We start from the raw sequence: 20,177 nt of genomic DNA on the forward strand, positions 1-20,177 counted from the left end.
TATACAACGAACACCACCTGCTGTCACTGTGCAACTTGATAGTCACCAATACTGAGACAATAGCTGTCGCACAGTTTGATAGTCACCAAGTACCTCGACAGACCGACCTGGGTTTCAGGCGCGAGACCCCTGACACAGGGCACCACTGCCCCTCATCGAGGAGCAGCTGTTCTTACTCAGGAAGGCAAGGATCTATACCAAGCTAGACCTTAGAGCAGCATACAACCTCATCCAGATTGCTAAAGGAGATGAATGGAAGACAGCTTTTGGCACTCAGTTGGGACTCTATGAGTACCTAGTGATGCCCTTTGGCCTAGCCAATGCTCCAGCTCACTTCCAGTCATTCATCAATGACATCTTCCAAGACATCATTGGGGTATATGTGGTAGTATACCTAGATGACTTCCTGATCTTCAGTGACACTGAAGAGGTACATGTGAAGCATGTCACCAAGGTCCTCACTCACTTAAGAAGCAACAGGCTCTTTGCTAAGCTGTCGAAGTGTGAGTTCCACACCAAGATAGTCGAGTTCCTGGGATACATCATCAAGCCAACAGGCATAGAGATGGACCCAGAAAAGGTGCACATTGTCAAGGAGTGGCCAATGCCAGAGTCAATCCATGACATCCAGAGGTTCCTGGGTTTTGCCAACTTCTATCGAAGGTTCATAGCCCACTTTGCTTGCATAGCCAAGCCCTTGACAGCACTGGTAAAGCCTATAGAACAGTTCAAGAAGTTCGAGCTACCAGAGGAGGCCCAACAGGCCTTCCACAAGCTCATCCAGGCATTCACATCTGCAGGAGTGCTTCAGCACTTCGACTACCACCTTCCAACAAGGTTGGAGACCAATGCAAGTGACTTTGCTATAGCAGGAGTACTCAAGCAGGAGCATGAAGGACGATGGCATCCAGTGGCCTTCTACTCTAGGAAGATGTCTTCTGCCAAGAAGAACTATGAGATCCATGATAAGGAGCTCCTAGCTGTGGTTGCTTGCCTTACTCAGTGGCGACACATGCTAGCTGGACTACCAAGTCAACTGGTCATCCTCACTGACCATGAAGCCCTCAAGTACTTCAAGTCACAGAGATGCATCACAGGTCAACAGGCTTGATGGGCAATACTACTAGCAGACTTCGACTTCATACTGCAGTATCGACCAGGAGACAAAGGTGGAGAGCCTGATGCTCTCACCAGAAGGACTGATATGCAACCAGCTGGTGAAGAGCAGGATCACAATGTGAGGCAACTACTGCCTCCTCGAGTGTTCAAGGAGACAGCAGACCATGACTCAACCCTAGTGGCCCCTATGCTCTCGATGGAGTCCATAGCATCAAAGGGTCTCAGAGACCTGGTCAAGATCTTCCAGCCCTTAGACCAAGAGCTACAGGAGATACATATGAAGAAGCCCTTCGAGGTCAAGGATGACCTATGGTACAGTGGAGGAAGGTTGGTTATCCCCAAGGTAATCATGCCAGGGAGGACCAACAACCAACACTCAAGGAGTGCCAAAGAGGTAGATGGACAGTCTCTCTCTGTAGAGCACCTGCGATTCATGGTGATGACCCAATGCCATGATGGCATCACTGCTGGACATGTGGGAAGAGATGCTACCATCAAGGCAGCTCAACGACATTACTGGTGGCCAAACATGACAGCTTGGATTGCAGACTATGTAGCAAGTTGTCCTGTATGTGCTAGGTACAAAGCTCCTCGTCACCATCCATATGGTTTGCTACAGCCACTAGCAACACCAGACAGGCCCTGGGGCTCCATATCCCTCGACTTCATCGAAGGATTACCACCATCAAGGAACTATGACTCCATCCTTGTCATTGTCGACAGGCTGACCAAGTTTGCCATACTAGCTCCAACCCATAAGACAGTCACAGCCAAACAGACTGCAGTGTTGCTATACAGACACATGGTTAGACTTTTTGGATACCCAGATCACATGGTCTTGGACCGAGGCAGGCAGTTCATATCAGGAGCATGGAAGGCATTTGCAGAACAAATGGGTGTGAAGCACTCACTTAGCACAGCCTACCATCCTCAAACTGATGGTCAGACAGAGAGGGTCAATCAGGTCATAGAGCAGTACCTAAGGATGTACTGCAACTATGAGCAGAATGATTGGGCCAACCTGCTGGACACTGCAGCCTTTGTATACAACAACATGGTCCACAACAGCATTGGTGTCTCACCATTCTTTGCATGCTATGGATGGAACCCCAAAGCTCATCCTGATATCCCTCAACGACTAGGAGTCAATGATCCAGGTCGCTTTGAGTACCTCATGGATGGAAAGGAGCATTGCAAGTACCTCCAGGAGCAGATCAGAGAGGCACAACATAGATCAGTAGACCAGTATAACAGGAAGCACAAGGACATCGAGTTCAAGGTGGGTGATATGGTCTATATCAACCATCAAAACTGGAAGACAAGGAGACCCACACCCAAGTTAGATACTCGGTTTGCAGGACCCTACCCAGTTCAGGAATGAGTAGGATGCCAAGCTTATTGGATCACATTGCCAGCAAATCTTAGGGTGCATGATGTGTTCCATGTCTCCATGCTCGAACCAGCAAGAACAAGTTCTCTTCCTCAACAAGCTGAACAGCCCACCATACCATCACTTCCAGATGAGGACCTCGATTTTGAAGTTGAAGCACTCATCGACAAGCGTTCACACAATGGGACTACAGAGTACAAAGTGTTGTGGAGAGGGTACTCAGAAGAAGCTGCTTCATGGGAACCAGTAGAGAACCTCAACTGCCCCGACCTCATCCAGGAGTATGAGGTGTCGGAGGGGGGACGAGCGAGAGCGAGTAGACAGAGTAGAGAGAGGAGGAGAGAACAAGAGGAATAGAGAGAGAAGGAGGAAGGAGAATGATGTTGAGAGAAGGAGGAAGGGTGATGTTGGCGATGTTGTCGAGAAGGAGGAGGAGGAGGAGTCAGCATGAACCAGACCAGAGCATGCCTTGACGGAGCTTGGCTCTTAAGAGAGGGGTAGTGTCATGGGCCTGAATGCTCAAGAAGCAGGAGGGTCACTGGTTCATATGGAAGGAGCACAAGTATTGAAGATCTAGTCAATACCATTAGAGAGCATGGTCGTAGTGCAGTCTCCATGGAGACCATGGACTCCTACAGACTCACATGCAAAGAAGGATCGAGCCATATGTGAGGAGGGCCAGGCACAGCCATGAGGAGGACCAAGCTCAAGGAGCAGGCACTGCCATGAAGAGGACCAAGCTCAAGTGTCATGGGCCTGGATGCTCAAGAAGCAGGAGGGTCATGGGTTCATATGGAAGGAGCACAGGTATCGAAGACCTAGTCGACACCAGTAGAGAGCATGGTCGTAGTGCAGTCTCCATGGAGACCATGGACTCCTATGGACTCACATGCAAAGGAGGGCCAAGCACAGCCACGAGGAGGACCAAGCTCAAGGAGCAGGCACAGCCACGAGGAGGACCAAGCTCAAGGAGCAGGCACAGCCACGAAGAGGACCAAGCTCAAGGAGCATGCAGATGGTTACCACTCAGGGGCTCGAGAGACAAGAGCCAAAGGAACTGTCACTGATCAAAGGAGGAGGAGCAGTGTCGAAGGAGTCGACACCAGGTCATGAGGAGGAGGAGCAGTGTCGAAGGAGTCGACACAGCTCAAGAGGCACAGGGGTGCCAAGCAGGAGAGGCCCCTGAGCAGTACTCGATGAAGAAGGTACTCTCTGGAGAGAGAGCAGGAGCAGCATCGCTGGCGATGCTGAGAAGAGGTATATAACCATGCTTTCTCATCAATAGGTCGAGTGGATCCTCATCCACTCTACTCACCATACAACTAGTCAATACTTTAGAAACATAAGTACTCATTAGTTACAGTCAGCATAGCAGCAATCTATCAAGGTTGCTCCTCATCGTAGTGTGTGTGTTGTATCACCACTACCTGACGTCCGAAGGCGCCCATAACAGGTTAGCGGTCCGGATATAGATAGAACCGAAGGCAGTAGTCCACTGCGGTCCGGGGATCACTTCAAAGCATCAAGTCAACACACTGGACACTCGTGTTGACGCCACCAACCTTATCACCAACACCATCAACCTCATTATCATTGACATCACCAATCTTATCATCAACACCATCAACCTCATTATCATCGACATCACCAATCTCATCACCAACACCATCAACCTCATCATCATCAACACCCACACCAGACCTTGGTGTCATCATAACATTGATATTGATCGTGCCGAGCTACCCCTGAACGGAGTGTCCACAGAGGTCAGCCGAAACCTACGATAGTATATACAACGAACGCCACCTGCTGTCACTGCACAACTTGATAGTCACCGATACCGAGACAATAGCTGTCACACAGTTTAATAGTCACCGAGTATCTCGACAGACCGACCTGGGTTTCAGGCGCAAGACCCCTGACATCAAGGAGCATGCAGATGGTTACCACTCAGGGGCTCAGGAGACAAGAGTCAAAGGAACTGTTGCCGGTCAAAGGAGAAGGAGCAGTGTATAGGGAACCAGCAAGCAGGTCCTGAGGAGGAGGAGCAGTGTCAAAGGAGTCGACACAGCTCAAGAGGCACAGGGGTGCCAAGCAAGCAGGAGAGGCCCCCTGAACAGTACTCGATGAAGAAGGTACTCTCTGGAGAGAGAGCAGGAGCAGCATCGCTGGTGATGCTGTGAAGAGGTATATAACCATGCTTTCTCATTATCAAAGGTCGAGTGGATCCTCATCCACTCTACACAACCATCATAACTAGTTATCACTTCAGCATAAGTATATATTAGTTTCAGTCAGCATAGCAGCAATCCATCAAGGTTGCTCCTCATTGTAGTGCATGTGTTGTATCACCACTACCTGATGTCCGAAGGTGACCCATAGCAGGTCAGCAGTCTGGATCAAGATAGAACTGAAGGCAGTAGTCCACTGCAGTCTGGGGATCACCTCAAGCATCAGTCAACACACTGGACACTTGTGTTGATGCCACCAACCTTATCACCAACACCATCAACCTTATCACCAACACCATCAACCTCATCATCAACAACACTCACACCAGACCTTGGTGTCATCATAACCTACATATTGATATTGATCATGCTGAGCTACCCCTGAACAGAGTGTCCACAGAGGTCAGCTGAAACCTATGACAGTATATACAATGAATGCCACCTGCTGTCATTGTGCAACTTGATAGTCACCAAGCAACATAGCTCATCAAGACTGATACCAAGACAATAGCTGTTGCACAGTTTGATAGTCACTGAGTATCTCAACAGACCGACCTGGGTTTCAGGCGTGAGACCCCTGACACCGACCCTGTGACAGTGGTGTCTGTCAGCGGTCGCACACCTGAAGTCCAAAACCTGTGGTAAAAGTCAATTACGATAGATCTCGCCGAGATCAATTGTAATTGACTTTTACCACAGGTTTCGGACTTCAGGTGTGCAACCACTTACACGTTCAAGGCGGTTAGTCGAGACCTACTCTTGATCACTCTTAGAACATATTTCATGGAATTACAATGTAAGGAATCATTACTGTGTCTTTCATAGAAATCTATTATAACAGACCTCTATAGCAGATTCTGTATAAGGGAACACTATCACAATTCTCATGGAAAACTACCATAGTCGATTTCTATAGCAGTTTTTAGGTTTCTGGTGTGCAACTGCTTACACACTGCTGTCATGGGCCTGGGTGCACAGAACGAGGAAAGACCGAAGTTCATATGAAGGTAGCACAGGAATCGTGGGATTGGGTAGATTGTAGGAGCTGTGACAGAGTTCACTGAGATTGGCAGTAGAATCAGCTCTATGGCAGATCACAGCAAAATCAGCACAAGCATTGTCGATATCACAAATCCCACCAGAATCTGCAGCAAGCGAGATTGTGTGGCAGATTCTGTGGAGATCGGTAGTAAGGATGTCCATACAATGATTCACATGTGAGAGGGACCGAGCTCAGTGACATGCAGTTGGTTACCACTCAGGGGCCCACAGGACAGGAGTAAAGGAGAACTGTCACCAGTCAAAGGAAGGAGAGCTGTGTAAAGGACACTGGCGAGAGGGACATGAAGAGGAGGAGCAGTGTTGATGAAGTTGACACAGCTCAGGAAGGACAGGAGGGACAAGGCTCGATATGGAGGAGGAGCCTCCTTGGAGATCCCTGTACAGTACTCGACGAAGAGGGTACTCTCTGGAGAAAGAGAGCAGGAGCAGTGTCGCTGGCGACACTATGAAGAGATATATAGTCATACCTTCTCATCACAAATGGTCGAGTGGATCCCCATCCACTCTACACACACCATAACAACTAGTATTACTTCAAGCATATAAGTATCATTAGTTCATAGTCAGCATAGTAGTAATCAATAGATTACTCCTCATTGTAGTGCATGTGTTGTATCACCACACACTGACATCCAAAGGCAGTTCATAGTAAACCTGCAGTCTGGATAACAATAGAACCATAGGCAGTCATCCACTGTGGTCTGGGGATCACTTCAAGTGTTAGTCGACACACTGGACACTTGTGTCGATGTCATCAATCCATACTCACACCAGACCATTGGTGTCAACATCAAGTTCACTTAGAGTTGTATTGTATTTTGATTGTGCTGAGCTACCTCTGGATGGAGTGTCCACAGTGGTCAGTCGAAATCTGTCATAACGTCAATACAACTACAGATTCCAATGAGAAAAGCGACAGAGATGGCTCTGTTGCATATTTCACTAGGAATCGAAATACCATTAGTGCTGTCACATAACTCAACAGAATCGGTGATAGTATCAATACTACCACAGATCTCAGGTTTCAGGTGCGTGACCGCTGACAACTGCCCCCCCCCCCCCCCCCCTCCGTCTCCTTGCTCCTCTTCTCCTGGTGATGTGTGTTGACCTCTTTGACACTGCTCCTCCTCCTCATGGGTTATTCCCCAGTCTCCTCAACACAGCTCTCCCTCCTTGTAACCAGTGACCATCCTCTGATCCCTTATCTTGTAAATCCCCTATTTGCATGATAGACCTTATTGTCATGCTCCCTGACCATGTGGTTGCCCCTGTGGCTGGCTCCATGTGGCAGTGAGCATGTCCCCCTGAGTGGTAACCATCTGTGTGATACTGAGCTTGGTCCCCTTCCTTGCATGTGATCACTTCCTGTATGACTCCCCTTTCTTCTAGTGTTGGGGCCCTCCTTTTCCAATCCTCCTGTTGCTCCCTTGTGAATGATTGACCTGTTCCATACTGATGGGAGCTTTGTGCAGCATGTTTGGTAAAACCTACTGAATTGGCTCTTTTGGATCAATTTCAGTGAGATTAATCTGAAACCCCTGCTGCAGTTGATCTTGCGATTTATGCACAACAAATGCCTGATCAGATCATTGACACCCGATGCTTGCTTCAGATCTTCTGTGCAGGGCCTTCTGCACAGACCCTGTGACAAGTAGCAATGGAAGCGAGTCACTTTTTTGTCTGCCCTGTCTATTGTTGCCACTGCCATTGGAATCAAGGTTGAGCCAGCAAGATCACTTTTGTATCCCATCTTGTCAATGACCACAAATTTCTGATCCTTCACACTGGTGACAATAATGTTGTTGAGACAATCAGTGCCAATGACAAGCACAAGCTTTTGCAATTACTGCCATACATTCTTACAAGCATGAAAGCCATGGGTAATGTGGAAATTGAGCACTTGGGCCCTTAATTTGAAGGCTTCTATGCCCAGCAGGACTATGATACCCTTTGGATGAAAGCCAAAAAAGGACATAAGTTGGACATGTGTTCCACAAAAGCTCTGCTGGAGTTGCAGAGTAAGAAAAGGAAAGAGTACAAGCAGAGGTACAAGGAGTTCTTTGGATGAGGAGGTGGCCAAAGCAATGTGTGTAGAGAACAATGGTAAGTATATGGAAGTGTTATTATGTGAGGAAAGCAAGCATGACCAAGGAGGGAAAAAGGGGCTAAGAGAAGTAAGGATGCTGCAAAGGCAAGGGAATGGCTGGAGAGGGTCAAAGATGATGTGGATTTCAAGAAGAGGAAGAGTGAGGCTGACAAGAGGTACAAGGCAAGGAAAAAGGCAGCAAGGGATCAAGCCAAGTTGTCCAGCAGTCGACATAGCCTGGACATGTTGTCGATCTCAATGGCTGGCTGCTAATCTCCTCGTTGGCTCATCAACGAGGGTCGTGAGCAGGAGGCTCTCACTATTGTTGCTGGCAATTTGTTGTCTTCCCGAGAAGGACCTTGCCATCCAGATGGAGTACCTCGAGGTCAAGGCTGAGAAGCTCTTCGAAGACTGTGTCTTGGTTCACGAAGCAGCAACTTTAAGCTGGGTGCTGCCGAGTACAAGTCTGTCGTTGTCAAGCGTGCCAACTGGTGTGTGGTGTTGAATGAATCCAAGGTGTGTCTTTCTTTGCTTTCTTTTACAGCTTTTACCGCTGCTCCAGAAAGTGTGCAAAAGGGCAGAGTCGGCTCTTCCGTCTCGCTCGGGGCTAGCCGCTGCTGTTTGTGTGATGTTTTCTGAGACTGCATTTCTGCACACACCCTCGCTCTCGGACCAACACTTTTTGGCTCACTCGACTCAAAAAAAGAAAAAGAAAAAGAAAAAGAAAAGGAAAACCCTGTCAATTTCCCACGCCCACACACACACACACTCAAAAACACACACACACACACACGCACAGTGTTTGGCGACCAAAGAGAAACAAGAGAGAGGAACTGCTCAGCAAGCAGAGAGAGAGAGAGACACACATCATCATCTTCGGTCCCTTCCGACTCTGCTCTTCTTCCATTCTCTACCGCTTTTTTGCATCGCAACATCCGATTTGCTTTCTCAGCGTCGTTGCTTGGCCTCACCTCGCCTCATTACGCCTCATCACGCCTCATCACGCCTCTCGTCGCCTCTCCTTTCTCGCTTCGAGCTGGCCAGCGAAAGGGTTGAGTTCTCTCGCTCTGAACTCAGCCTCGTCTGCCAGGGCCCTCTTCGCCACCCACCACCACCACCACCACCATTATCACTGGTCCGGCCTGACTCTCTTTCTCTCTCTCTCTCTCCTACATCATCGGCCATCAGTGCTGTCGAGTTTGACGGCATTCTCTTTCTCTTGTTCGCTCTCACTTGCTCTCTCTTATTCATTGCATACCATTGACGAGCATCCGACACACGTTCTTCAGCATATACCAAACGATTCGTCTTCACCTACGACTTGTCCCCATCGATACCTTGGCTCACGCAGCTTTGATCACTTGGCCACACATCTGCAGCTCCAGCAAAACTTGTCAGGATCTTGATCTTACCTTTCAACGCCACTACGACACAAACGCTCTTAAAGTTAGAGCCGGACACCACATTGCTAGCCATACCCTCGGACCACCACGAGTTTTGACCATCATTCACGCATGCAGCCATTACATGCTATCTGAACCCGCTCTTTACCAACACCTCAGCTAACTCTTGCCGCTTCCTCGTTCGCAACAGCCGACGCCGCCGCCCACGACCATGTCGGATCATGTGCGTCGCGCAGAGCAACAGGCCAGAAGTTCAAGGCCGCGCACCAGCTCCATCTATGACCAACATGGCCCTCTCCTCTCTTTGGCATCATCCACTCCAGCCTTTGCATCGTCCTCAGCTTCACATTCGCTCAACCCTCCAACTCGTACTCGTCTCAACTCGACCACCCGTGTTTCTACTGGCTCGCCACTCACAAGCTCATCCAACACACGTGCTCGTACCATGTCCTCAGCATCACGTCTCTCGACATTGTCGCAAGCAGAACCCTCTTCAGAACCTCGATACCAATCCGACCGTGCCTACGCTACCCTCGCATCTCGCCATCAGGGCCCTTCGATTGCACAGAGCCCCTCACATTCCTTGCCTGCTGCCTCTCGCCGCACATCCTGGACACCACATAAGCTTTCTCACTCCGGCACATCTTCCCTCGCCGACTTTAATCCTAACCTCTCCACATCTCAGTATGTCAACGGCAGCGGCTCTCTTGCCTCCACCACATCAGCTTCTAGGCCTGCAACTGGTTCGAGAATCCCATCTTTCGGTCGCACCGGCACTTCACAGCCACGTCTCGGCGATGCACTTTTAGGCCAAAGGAAAACGAGTGACGTCTCCTCTCGATCTACGGCGATCACCTCGTCCACCTCCAGCTCTTCCCTTGCATTCCCTGCCAGATCCGACTCGCTCGCTCGTTCCTCGCGCCTCACAAATACCCTCACCTCGGCATCGATGAGCTCCAGCCAGTCAGTCAGCAGCGTCTCCTCCATCTCGCGATCAACCAGCGGTACCATGGGTCCACCTACCTCTGCATCTCAATCAACCAATCTTGCGCCACGTCGAACCACCACCACGACCCAATCCGCATCCTCCTCCTCCTCCCTTCACCCCCCACACAGCGACTCACAGCATCCCAAGATCTCTCCTTTGCTTCCCCACTTTGGTCAGAGCTTCGGTGCAGCCCTTTTCGATGACGATGCCATGGGTCGACGCGCTTCTGACACCGCTGCGACTCACAGCAACTGCAGTATCGCAGAGGTAGACGAGCGAGACCAAGATGGTCGCACACCACAAGCCTCCTCTGGTGCTTTTCCCTCATCCTCCAAGTCCAAGCCACAGAATATGCACTTGGGCTTGCGCCACTCGCCCGGCCTTGCTTCCCGCTTCTCCCACTTCTCCAGCGACCTCGCCACTCCAGAAGGCTCCGACGATCCCAATAAGCTGCTCGGCAGATCCCCCTCCTCTTCCGCCTCCAAAGCTGGTCTCGGACTCGGCCTTCCAGATCTCTCATCGGAAGCAAGGAATCGGCATGCATACGCCCAACCGACCGCTGACGATGCTGAGACTCTGCAAACTCCCGAGAAGTATGGCTTGCAGAGTTGGACTCCAAGTGGTACGCCGCGAGTCTATGATCGTGCTGGTCAGATTGGTATCGGTGAGTTGGCTACACCCCGCTGGAACTTCCCCAACACTGCCTTGCCAACCTGGAAGTCGGCTCCCGATGCGACGCCGCTCTCGTCATCCAAGATGGCTCAACGACGCAATGTCAGTGGTGCACTGACCGACGATGGCACCGCACCCGATCCACTCAGCATCTCCCTACTCGAAAGTCACGACTCGGCTCTACAGCGAGAAGCTGACTTTCAGAACTCAGACGGGCCCCAGCCATCGTCACGGAGAGGCCAAGCAGCGGCACGCCATTCGCGTTCCATCTCCTATTCGTCCATCAACAGCATGCAACGCAATGCGCTACGCGATCCCAACGAGCTGCTCTCGACACTCCCCATCAGCCCATCGGCTCCAGGTCGACATATGCCGTTGGATGGTAGCTCCTCCTTGCACACACTGACTCGCGGATACCCTGACAAGCAGTCTGGCTTCATGGCAGAGCTTGACCATGTTGCAGCCAGCATCGGTACTGCACCTCAGAGCCCTTCCTTCTCCATTAGCGCACGAACAGAGTCCGATTCCAGCATCGTTCAGCAGGAGTCGGGTGATCCTTCCTTGGCACCGTCGCGCAGCAACACTTCACGAACTGACTCTAAGGCTATCACTGCAGATCCATCACCTGGCATCGGTGACCTTCCATGGTCTGCAGGCGAGACCGGGCCTTTCGGCTCAGAAGGTGCAGGTCTAGGCATTGAAGGATCCAAGTCGATGACTTTTGGCGATGTCAACTTTGGCAACGGCAATGGCGACGAAGAATGGCGTCAGAGCTTCGACCTCAACGCTGCCATCACTGACTTGCTCCATGACCATGACGAGCTTCATCGACGTAGACAACTGCGGGATCGAGCCCCTTCCGATGCCTCAGAGTTGCGCATTAGCGGTGGAACGAGAGGTTCGACGCAATTGCGATCGGACTCGATCAGGCCTGGCGACGAGTCGATCCAGTCGAGCCGGCTGCAGGGTGGCCTAGCCCGAGGCACCCCGGGACTCGCTGCAGATGGTAGTCAACATGGACTCACTGCCTCATCCTCCCGCCGAGAGCGATTCGCCAGTAGCGGTACGCCCTCTCAGCCTGCGTCTACTGCGCCATCGATGCCACAGGGTACGCCAAGGATGTCGCGCAACAGTGTCTCGTTGCGCAACAAGCGAGCCTCATCTGCCAGCATTGGTCAGTCGCTTCTCAGAGGTTCTGTGCCGTTAGCCTACGCCGAGGACTACGAGAGCCGCCTCAACTCGCGTGAGGATGCAGCCGCCGACGCTCTACGCAAGCTCGATGGTCTCGGCAGCACTCGAAGAGCTAGTCGCGATGGTAAGTCTGATCCTAAGAGTCCTCGCACTAGCCGTGTTCCCTCTCGGCCCGGGAGCGCTTCACGTAGAACACCAGCTTCGAGCAGTCGAGCCTCTTCACCGGATTCGCGAAGTCGCCGTTCCAGCAACTACGACACGTCATCTCGCTCTATCGACAAGACGAGAGGATCTGAAGATTCGATCGCACGCAACAGTCTTCGAGCATCCAAGCTCGTCACACGCGTACGCACGGGGGATGATTCTACTGGCACGCCTCCGCATACCTTGGCCGATCCTGTACGTACCTCTGCCATCTATTCCAGCCCTCGTCTTCGAAGATCGCAGCTGCCCCCTCTTCCCCAGAATGAAATCACGCAAGGTTCGCGTCGCACCTCTGCCGCTCAGAGTGGCACTGCCAGGGACGTATCCGCTTCTGCTAGTCCACTCATTGGGACGCCCGTCATCACGCGAAGCATCTCCCGCTCGAAGCGCATGAGTGGCAACAGCGATGGCTCCGTGATTGTATCCGAGGGCAGTCGTCAGAACTCTGCTGCTGGAGCCTACGACGACCCCGATGCATCCAAGCATACCGCCATTCCTCCTGTGCCTCCTCTTCCCAAGCTATGGGAGGGATCTCGATCTAGCTCACTCACCTCGGAAGCCTTCCGTGCTGTTTCAGCCAAGAGTCCCAGCATCACTACCAGCCACAGCTTCGTGTCCACTATCAGTGGCGATCACAGCGACAAGTTGCCAACGCCCAGGTCACCGCTTAGCCCTCGTACACAGGAGATGGCTGAGGCGGCAGCGCTGGCAGTGCGAAAGCCGAGCTTGAAAGTGCTGAGCGACTCTACTTTTCGACGCTCTTCGACCAATGATGTTTCGATGCAATGTGCTGTGGCCGAGCCGATCGAGGAGATCATCTCATCGACGGAGCCACTTGTGTCTGCAGAATCGACCGGGGTCATGGATCCGGATAGCTCTGTTACTAGCGCAAGACCCAAGTCGAGCTCGTTGCGTCGCACTAGTGTTGCATCGCTTGGCAGACTGATTAGGACCGGACAAAGGGATAATAAAGAGGTCGAGGCGCCTTTGTCGAGCGCTGCCTCCCAGTCGCTGTCTGCGTCGACGGATGCAAGTAGCAGTCCAAAGTCGAGACGTACACCGTCGTTCTTCCAGCGCGCACCAAGGTCGAGCGATGGGCCCACAGCGAGTGAGGCGGGCGTGCAAGAAACCGGAAGGGCTTCGCGCAAGTCGATCTTGGGTATTGCCGGCGGTTTGCTGAGCCGTTCTGGATCGCGCCGTGTCGCGACAGCAAGCAATACTGATGCTCTGTCCAACGCCGGTCAGGCACGAGTATCCGAGGTGGAACCCAGGTCAAGTGCCTCACAGCAGCAGCAGCAGCAGCAGCAGCAGCAGCAACAACAACGACAACAGCAATTGTCACTTGCGCGAAGGCGTGGACAGTCCGTCACCGCAGGCAGCGACACAGTACACAAGATCTCAGCAGCCGTGTCTTCCATGCAAGAGCCACGCAGCCTTGCCAAGGTGAGCGATGGTCCTGCGTCTGCATCGATTGCAGCTCAAACCCCTTCGCGAGCCGCCAGAACTGCTGCGAGTGGCATTCCTTCATCGAGTCCAAGCATTGGCAGTCGCACTGTCTCTCCAAGCAAGTCTGCTTCCTTATCCAGTCGCATCCCGCGCGTGACCACAATGAAGGCTATCCCACGAGCTGCAGCAGCAGGCACTGAGAGCAGCGGCAGCGTTACCCGAGCAGCTGCCACCGCTTCCACTTCGATTCCGGTCAGCAAGTCGCACCACCCCTCTCTTGCTGCAAGCATGGGCATGGTCGCCACACAGCCAACGGAGGATGATGATACAAAGTCGGTCTCTGGTTCGGACACTACTGTGGGTACAGCGAAGCACAGCCATGCTTCGTCCAAGATCGTACCTTCGCCCGGAGGTGGTGTTGCGCAGGTGTCTAGCAGTTTGGTACCAATTCTGAACGCGTATGCGGCTGCTAAGACGCCTGCGGAGGTGGAAGGTGTGTTGAGACGCGCTAGGATTGCGGCTTACTCGTCGAATTTGACGCCGAGCGATCGAGAGATGTTGAATGGTCTTGCTGCTAAGCAGGATCGACAGAAGGCTGATGTTAGTCCGGCTGGCAGCGCTGCTGCTGACAAGCCTTCCTTGCGGGCGGTCAAGCCTAGTCAGACTTCCGCATCCACGGCGAGCGCGAACGTTGCGCCTTCTGCTCCCTCGAACGGAACCAAAGGACCTTCACCCGCAATCGCGACATCGGCAAAAGATACCGGCACCAGCAGCATTTCTGTTCCAGTTCGAAAGACTCGTGCCTCTCTCAGTACCGCTTCCTCCGTGCCACGTTCCACCACCACTACCACCATCGTCAAGACTTCAGCCAGTGAACGCCTAACCAAGATGAGTTCCAGCTCTACCAGCACCTCGATCACTCGTCGCAGTCCTGCATCCTCGGACGCAGCTGGTTCTCTGGCTTCTCCACGAGCCACGCCTGTGCTCAGCGACGAAGAAGAGCGTTTGGGAGATAACGAGATGGAAGACTACATCCGACGTCAACAAGCTCGTAAGCTTGCCGCAGGAGCCTCTCAAGCCGAGTTAGACAAGATGCTCGAGTTCCCCGAAGCTGTTGCGCCTTCGCGTATGCTTTCACCTCGTCAAGCTGAAGTGATGTACGGTAACAGGATGTCCGATTTTGAGCTGCAGGAGATCTTCAACTACAGCGAGATCTACTACTGTGGGCAGAACGCAAAGCGGAAACACATGGCTACCGTCGAAAAGCCGGATCAAAACCATGGATTCGATGACGAAAGAGGTGATTACAACGTGATCAGTCGTGATCATCTTGCGTTCCGATACGAAATCATCGATCTTCTCGGCAGGGGATCTTTTGGACAGGTTCTTCAGTGTCGAGATCACAAAACAGGCCAAACAGTTGCGATCAAACTGATCAGGAATAAGAAACGATTCCATCATCAAGCGTTGGTCGAAGTACGGATTCTGGAAAACCTCAGCAGGTGGGATCCAGAGGAAAAGTACAATGTCATTAAAATGACGGAATCCTTCCTCTTTCGAAACCACCTCTGCATAGCGACCGAGTTGCTTTCAATCAATCTGTACGAGTTGATCAAGGCGAATCAGTTTGCGGGATTCACTACAAACTTGATACGCAGGTTTACCTCGCAGCTTTTACAATCGTTGGTGTTGATGAAGCAACATCGGATTGTACATTGTGATTTGAAACCGGAGAACATTCTCTTGGCTCATCCGAGGAGGAGTGCGATCAAGGTGATTGATTTTGGATCGAGTTGTTTCGAGAATGAAAAGGTATATACCTATATTCAGTCGAGGTTTTATCGGTCGCCCGAGGTGATATTGGGGATGAATTATCATACTGCCATCGACATCTGGTCTCTTGGATGTATTGTTGCAGAACTTTACACCGGTTATCCGCTGTTTCCGGGGGAGAACGAGCAGGAGCAGTTGGCGTGTATTATGGAGATCCTAGGTGTTCCGGATAGGTACCTGGTGGAGAAGAGTAGTAGGAAAAAGTTGTTTTTCGATAGTACCGCACAACCGAGACCAGTGGTGAATTCCAAAGGAAAGAGGAGGAGACCGGCAAGCAAAACGTTGGCACAGGCGTTGAAGAGTGATGATGATCTCTTTGTGGATTTTATCGGCAAATGTTTGATTTGGGATCCCGAAAGGAGGTTGAAGCCGGATATCGCGATGAAGCATGCTTGGATCATGCAGGGCAAGAAGTTGGCGCTCGTGGCGGGGGGTGTCTTGGCTGAGGCTGCCCGTCAGGGAGATAGGGGAGGCGGGTCCAGTTTGCCGAATGCTTTACCGAGGAAGACGACCACGGCGGGGGCTGGTGGTAGGTCGACTGCAGCTAAGAGTATAACTGCCAGTGCTGCGACTACACCAAGGACAAAGACTCTTTCAGCAAGAGCTTCGGCTGCGGTGAATGGAGCTACAGGTGCGACGGGTTATGTAGCAAGTAGCCCCAGAAGGAGTGCTGGGTTGACTTCGACTGCTCATAATACGCCTTTGCGAGTTCCCAAGGCTTGATCTCACCTGCTCTACTCACCTGCTCTACTCATCTGCTCTACTTGCATTCTCTGTGGCATACTCATACCCAAACTAAGGTGATTGCTGCTCTTCGCAACCGGCGATCCAATGCACACGCATGCATTCATTGCTTCACTTTCACTCTGATTTGATCATCTGTCTATGTTCCGCCCACACGAGAGCAAAAACCCATGGCGCTCAGATCTCAAGCCGGGCACATGCCTCGAAGCGATTCTCTTGTTATTGCGATAACAGCATGAAGGGTCGAGAGGACTTGATGGTACACCGGTGGATACTTGAGATTTTATTTTATTTTTGAAAGTGCCGGTGTATATCAAAGCTATGCGCGCTTTGTTCTCCAGATTCTCCTCGGTATTAGGGCTTAGAGGTAGGAAGGGGTTGCTCTCCTAGCCAACTCGAGGATCTTCCAGCCACCTGTTATCTCGTTGTGCAATTCCTCCTCTACCCTCGTTACGACGATAGCGTATCTACACAGATCCGGTTGTTTTTCATTGCCTGCTTGGACTTGTCCGGTCTTGGGATGTTTGAAAAACATCAATTCCTGGCTGGTAAAGCTGACCACCAACACTGGCACGTTGTTCTCGAGCAGCTTGGCTTGCAATATTTCCACGTGTTTTAGATCGAGCAGCCTTCCCTGTGGCAGGAGACCTTTTGTCAGGTATGGATCTATGGTCGCCATTAAAAGATTGAAGGTTGCTTCTCCGCACCATTGTCGGAGGAGATGGCGTGCGGCGGAATGGTAGGAGTCGATCAGTTCAGGGACGATGTACTCGCGGAGATCGCGTTGGAAACTTTCGATAGAGAATGATGGGTCCAGGAGTTTGAGTTGTCGAGTTACTCGGGCGAAATCGTTTTCTTCGAAGAGAGAACCAAACCAGTCGGTCACCGTGCGCACTCGTTCGATGAGCGGGTTTTCGGATTCGCGGTAGGATTCGGAAAGCGAGGAGAGGTGGCGCAAGAGCGGGTTGGAAGATTTGAACGAGGACCACGCTTGTTTGTAGGCCGGTTCGGGACGAAGGACCAGGGATTGTTCGGTGGAGTTGGAGAGGACGGAGCGCGTGCGGACTGCGTAGCCGGCTGGTTTTTTAGGTGCCCGCTTGGGTTCGCAAGTGGAAGCGGTGGTGTCTGGGCAAGGAGACGTGGATTCGGGCTTTTGCTCTTCGGTTGGTTTGGTCTCTTGAACAGCGCTTTCCTCCTCTTTCGCAGCATAGCTCTTCAACACAGCCTCTGCCGCCTCCTTACTATCCACATCCTTACTCGGCATAGGTCTACCGATCTTGCTCAACCTAGCCTCCCTTTTAATCCTCCTAACCTCCTCAACCTCCTTGTCGCCATGCACAACAATCCTCAATGCGCTACCACCGTCATCGAAGGCTTCCGTCAAAGTCTCACTCAACTGTTTATATGCTTCTGTATTCCTAATCGGCGCGGTACTATCTTGCAACTGTCGGGCCAATCTGGAACTGACGGCACCTAGACCTTTGATGAGTTCGGATTCCTCCATCTGTTTTAGTGTTGCTCCAACAGCCTCTCCGACTTGGCCGCCGGATTTGCGTAGTGCTTCAGCAGCCGCTTGCAACTTGGGGTTAGACTGGATGGAAGTGATGATTCGTGCGCGTTCGTAGGCGTCACGCATACGTTTCATCGTTTCGGAATCTTGCATTTTGCCTACGTCTCCGGAGAGTTGACGCATGTTTTCTTGGAGTTCTCGGTTCTTGCGAAGTTCAGTTTTGAGGGTTTCAACAAAGACTGCGAATGGGGAACGCGGGGCTTCGAAGCGACGGTGAGAAGCATGAAAGCCGCGAGCGAAGGGGGTGGCGGTGCGACGAGGAGTGATGATTGCGGATGTAGCTCGAGATGAGAGCCAGACCCGCACTGCGGGAGTTGTGCGAACCATGTTGTGTAAAAGCGTGCCAGGGAGGGCGGTGCGAATGTGATGGTGTGGTCTGAGGCAAGATGGTTGGTGGTGGTTGGTGGTGAGGGGATGGATCACAACTTACGAGTCGAGTCAAAGAAAAGGACGTCGAAATTTGCCGCTTTGAACAGCCGAGCGACGAATGACCGAAGCTGACATAATCCCCCATGTCACCTCCTCGGCTTCGTCAAGAACGGTTTGCTTCCCTCCACCTCCGGCAACAGCAGAGCGCTTTCCAGTTTGGCCTCAGCTGAGAAATGTCAAAAAGTCGCGTCAAACGGCGAGAATATTCTGTTCTCGGCCGTTCTAATCAACGCTGAGTTACTGCCCTTTTATCGTCCTTGACAACGCGTGAAAATTGTTGGAAAAGCAGGCTGAGAATTTGAGGAAAAAGGAAAAGAAAAGAAAAAAAACAAAAAAAAAAAAAAAAAAAAGGAAATGTTAAACTGCCTAACTCGAGTGAGCATTGGTCACTTACTTGCCCCTTCGCCCACCATTGAAAAATGCGCATCTATAGTTGAGGGAAACATAACAATGGTTGGAGACACATCGGAACTGAACAGAGCCTATGGGGTCCATGGAGGGCAAATAACCATTGATGATATGAAACCACACATCAGTGGCTACACATGTGGGATGCATAGGCATTACCATAACAACTTAGGAGCAATGTGAGGGGTGAACTAGTCATAGATGGGCACAGGCTGAAGGTAACTGCCAAGCATGCACATATATATATGCTTATGTAAATAGCACTCAAAAATGATTCATCAGTAACTCAGCACCAAAATTCTCAACTGATTAAGAGTCTGAAGCTCAGCAGCTTCAAGGCACCTTGCCATCAAGATGCCACCCAGAGTAAACAGCATAGCTCTGCTTGAATGCACCATGCAAATGATCAGAGAGGTTCACCCCAACTGGAACGAAGACCAAATCTTGGAGCATGCCTTCTCTATGATGAACCTCCAACCAAATACCAGCCAAGTCAAAAAGATTCCTAAGTCAGTACTCAGCATTGTATCACAGTTCATCAAGCTCAATGAGAACAACTGGGCCATCTGGGAGCCCATGTTTATGGACTGCATATGGCCCATCAAGAATGCAAAACAGATCCTCACTGGGGAAATATCTAGTGACCACACAGACTATGATGAAGAGCTAAACAGTCACCTGTTAGGCCTTATTCTGTTGTCATGCAACCACAGTCCTGAGAGCAGTATTCATACATACACCATTCAAGAACAAGGCGAAGAGGAACAACTCAGCTCTACACTGTATAAGAAACTCAAAGCAGCACTCACAATCAATGATGAAGTCAAACTTTCTGCAATTCATGACTGAGTGCATGAGATCAAGCTAGTCCACCAAAATGTCACCAACCTTGGAAAGGAACTAGATCGAATTTGGAATGATGCTGCAAGACTGGGCAGTCACATGGATGAAAAGCTCAAGAAGTCCACCTTGTACCATTGTGTCAAAGATGACTGGCTCTATACTCAGACAGTAGACTCCCTCAAAGCTGCACAGCCAAGCTGTAGCTATGAATATGCCTACCATGCACTTGCCAAGAAACATCAAGAAGCCGAACTCTCTGGCTGTATCCGAGCTGCAACCAGACTCACCGGCAACAAGAACATAAGCAACCAAGCCAGCAGACCTAGCCAAATCCTAAACCAAGAAGGCTACAACAGAGGCAGATGTGATCCCACAAACCCTAACAAACTGGCTAAGTGTTACAAATGCAGGCAACCTGGGCACATTGCAATCAATTGCACCAGCAGTCAGGAGCGAACTCCTACTCAGCAGGGATAGGGATTTGGGTGCACCCTGTCATGGGCCTAGATGCTCAAGAAGCAGGAGGGTCACTGGTGTCATGGGCCTGGATGCTCAAGA

General features: G+C 51.3%; 4 protein-coding genes across 4 annotated transcripts; 3 read left to right on the plus strand and 1 right to left on the minus strand.

Moving 5' to 3' along the window:
- Nucleotides 1–301: 301 nt before the first annotated feature.
- On the plus strand, nucleotides 302–2,500 carry UHO2_05400 (uncharacterized protein; the record flags this gene model as incomplete). The annotated part of the gene is made up of 2 exons (XM_041560216.1): nucleotides 302–1,097; nucleotides 1,161–2,500. The coding sequence occupies 2 exons, from the start codon at nucleotides 302–304 to the stop codon at nucleotides 2,498–2,500; spliced, it is 2,136 nt and encodes a 711-aa protein (XP_041416150.1).
- A 5,386-nt stretch (nucleotides 2,501–7,886) lies between these two features.
- UHO2_05401 (uncharacterized protein) lies at nucleotides 7,887–8,527 on the plus strand (the record flags this gene model as incomplete). Its single annotated transcript, XM_041560217.1, has 2 exons — nucleotides 7,887–8,379; nucleotides 8,433–8,527. The coding sequence occupies 2 exons, from the start codon at nucleotides 7,887–7,889 to the stop codon at nucleotides 8,525–8,527; spliced, it is 588 nt and encodes a 195-aa protein (XP_041416151.1).
- Nucleotides 8,528–9,502: 975 nt separating this feature from the next.
- UHO2_05402 (uncharacterized protein) lies at nucleotides 9,503–16,348 on the plus strand (the record flags this gene model as incomplete). Its single annotated transcript, XM_041560218.1, has 1 exon — nucleotides 9,503–16,348. One exon carries the CDS (start codon nucleotides 9,503–9,505, stop codon nucleotides 16,346–16,348), a length of 6,846 nt encoding a protein of 2,281 aa, XP_041416152.1.
- A 382-nt stretch (nucleotides 16,349–16,730) lies between these two features.
- UHO2_05403 (uncharacterized protein) lies at nucleotides 16,731–18,266 on the minus strand (the record flags this gene model as incomplete). The annotated part of the gene is made up of 1 exon (XM_041560219.1): nucleotides 16,731–18,266. One exon carries the CDS (start codon nucleotides 18,264–18,266, stop codon nucleotides 16,731–16,733), a length of 1,536 nt encoding a protein of 511 aa, XP_041416153.1.
- Between the last annotated feature and the right edge of the window lie 1,911 nt (nucleotides 18,267–20,177).

This window comes from Ustilago hordei (genome assembly GCF_900519145.1).
Source record: "Ustilago hordei strain Uho2 genome assembly, contig: UHO2_contig_13, whole genome shotgun sequence".
In the NCBI taxonomy this organism is placed as follows: Eukaryota; Fungi; Basidiomycota; class Ustilaginomycetes; order Ustilaginales; family Ustilaginaceae; genus Ustilago; species Ustilago hordei.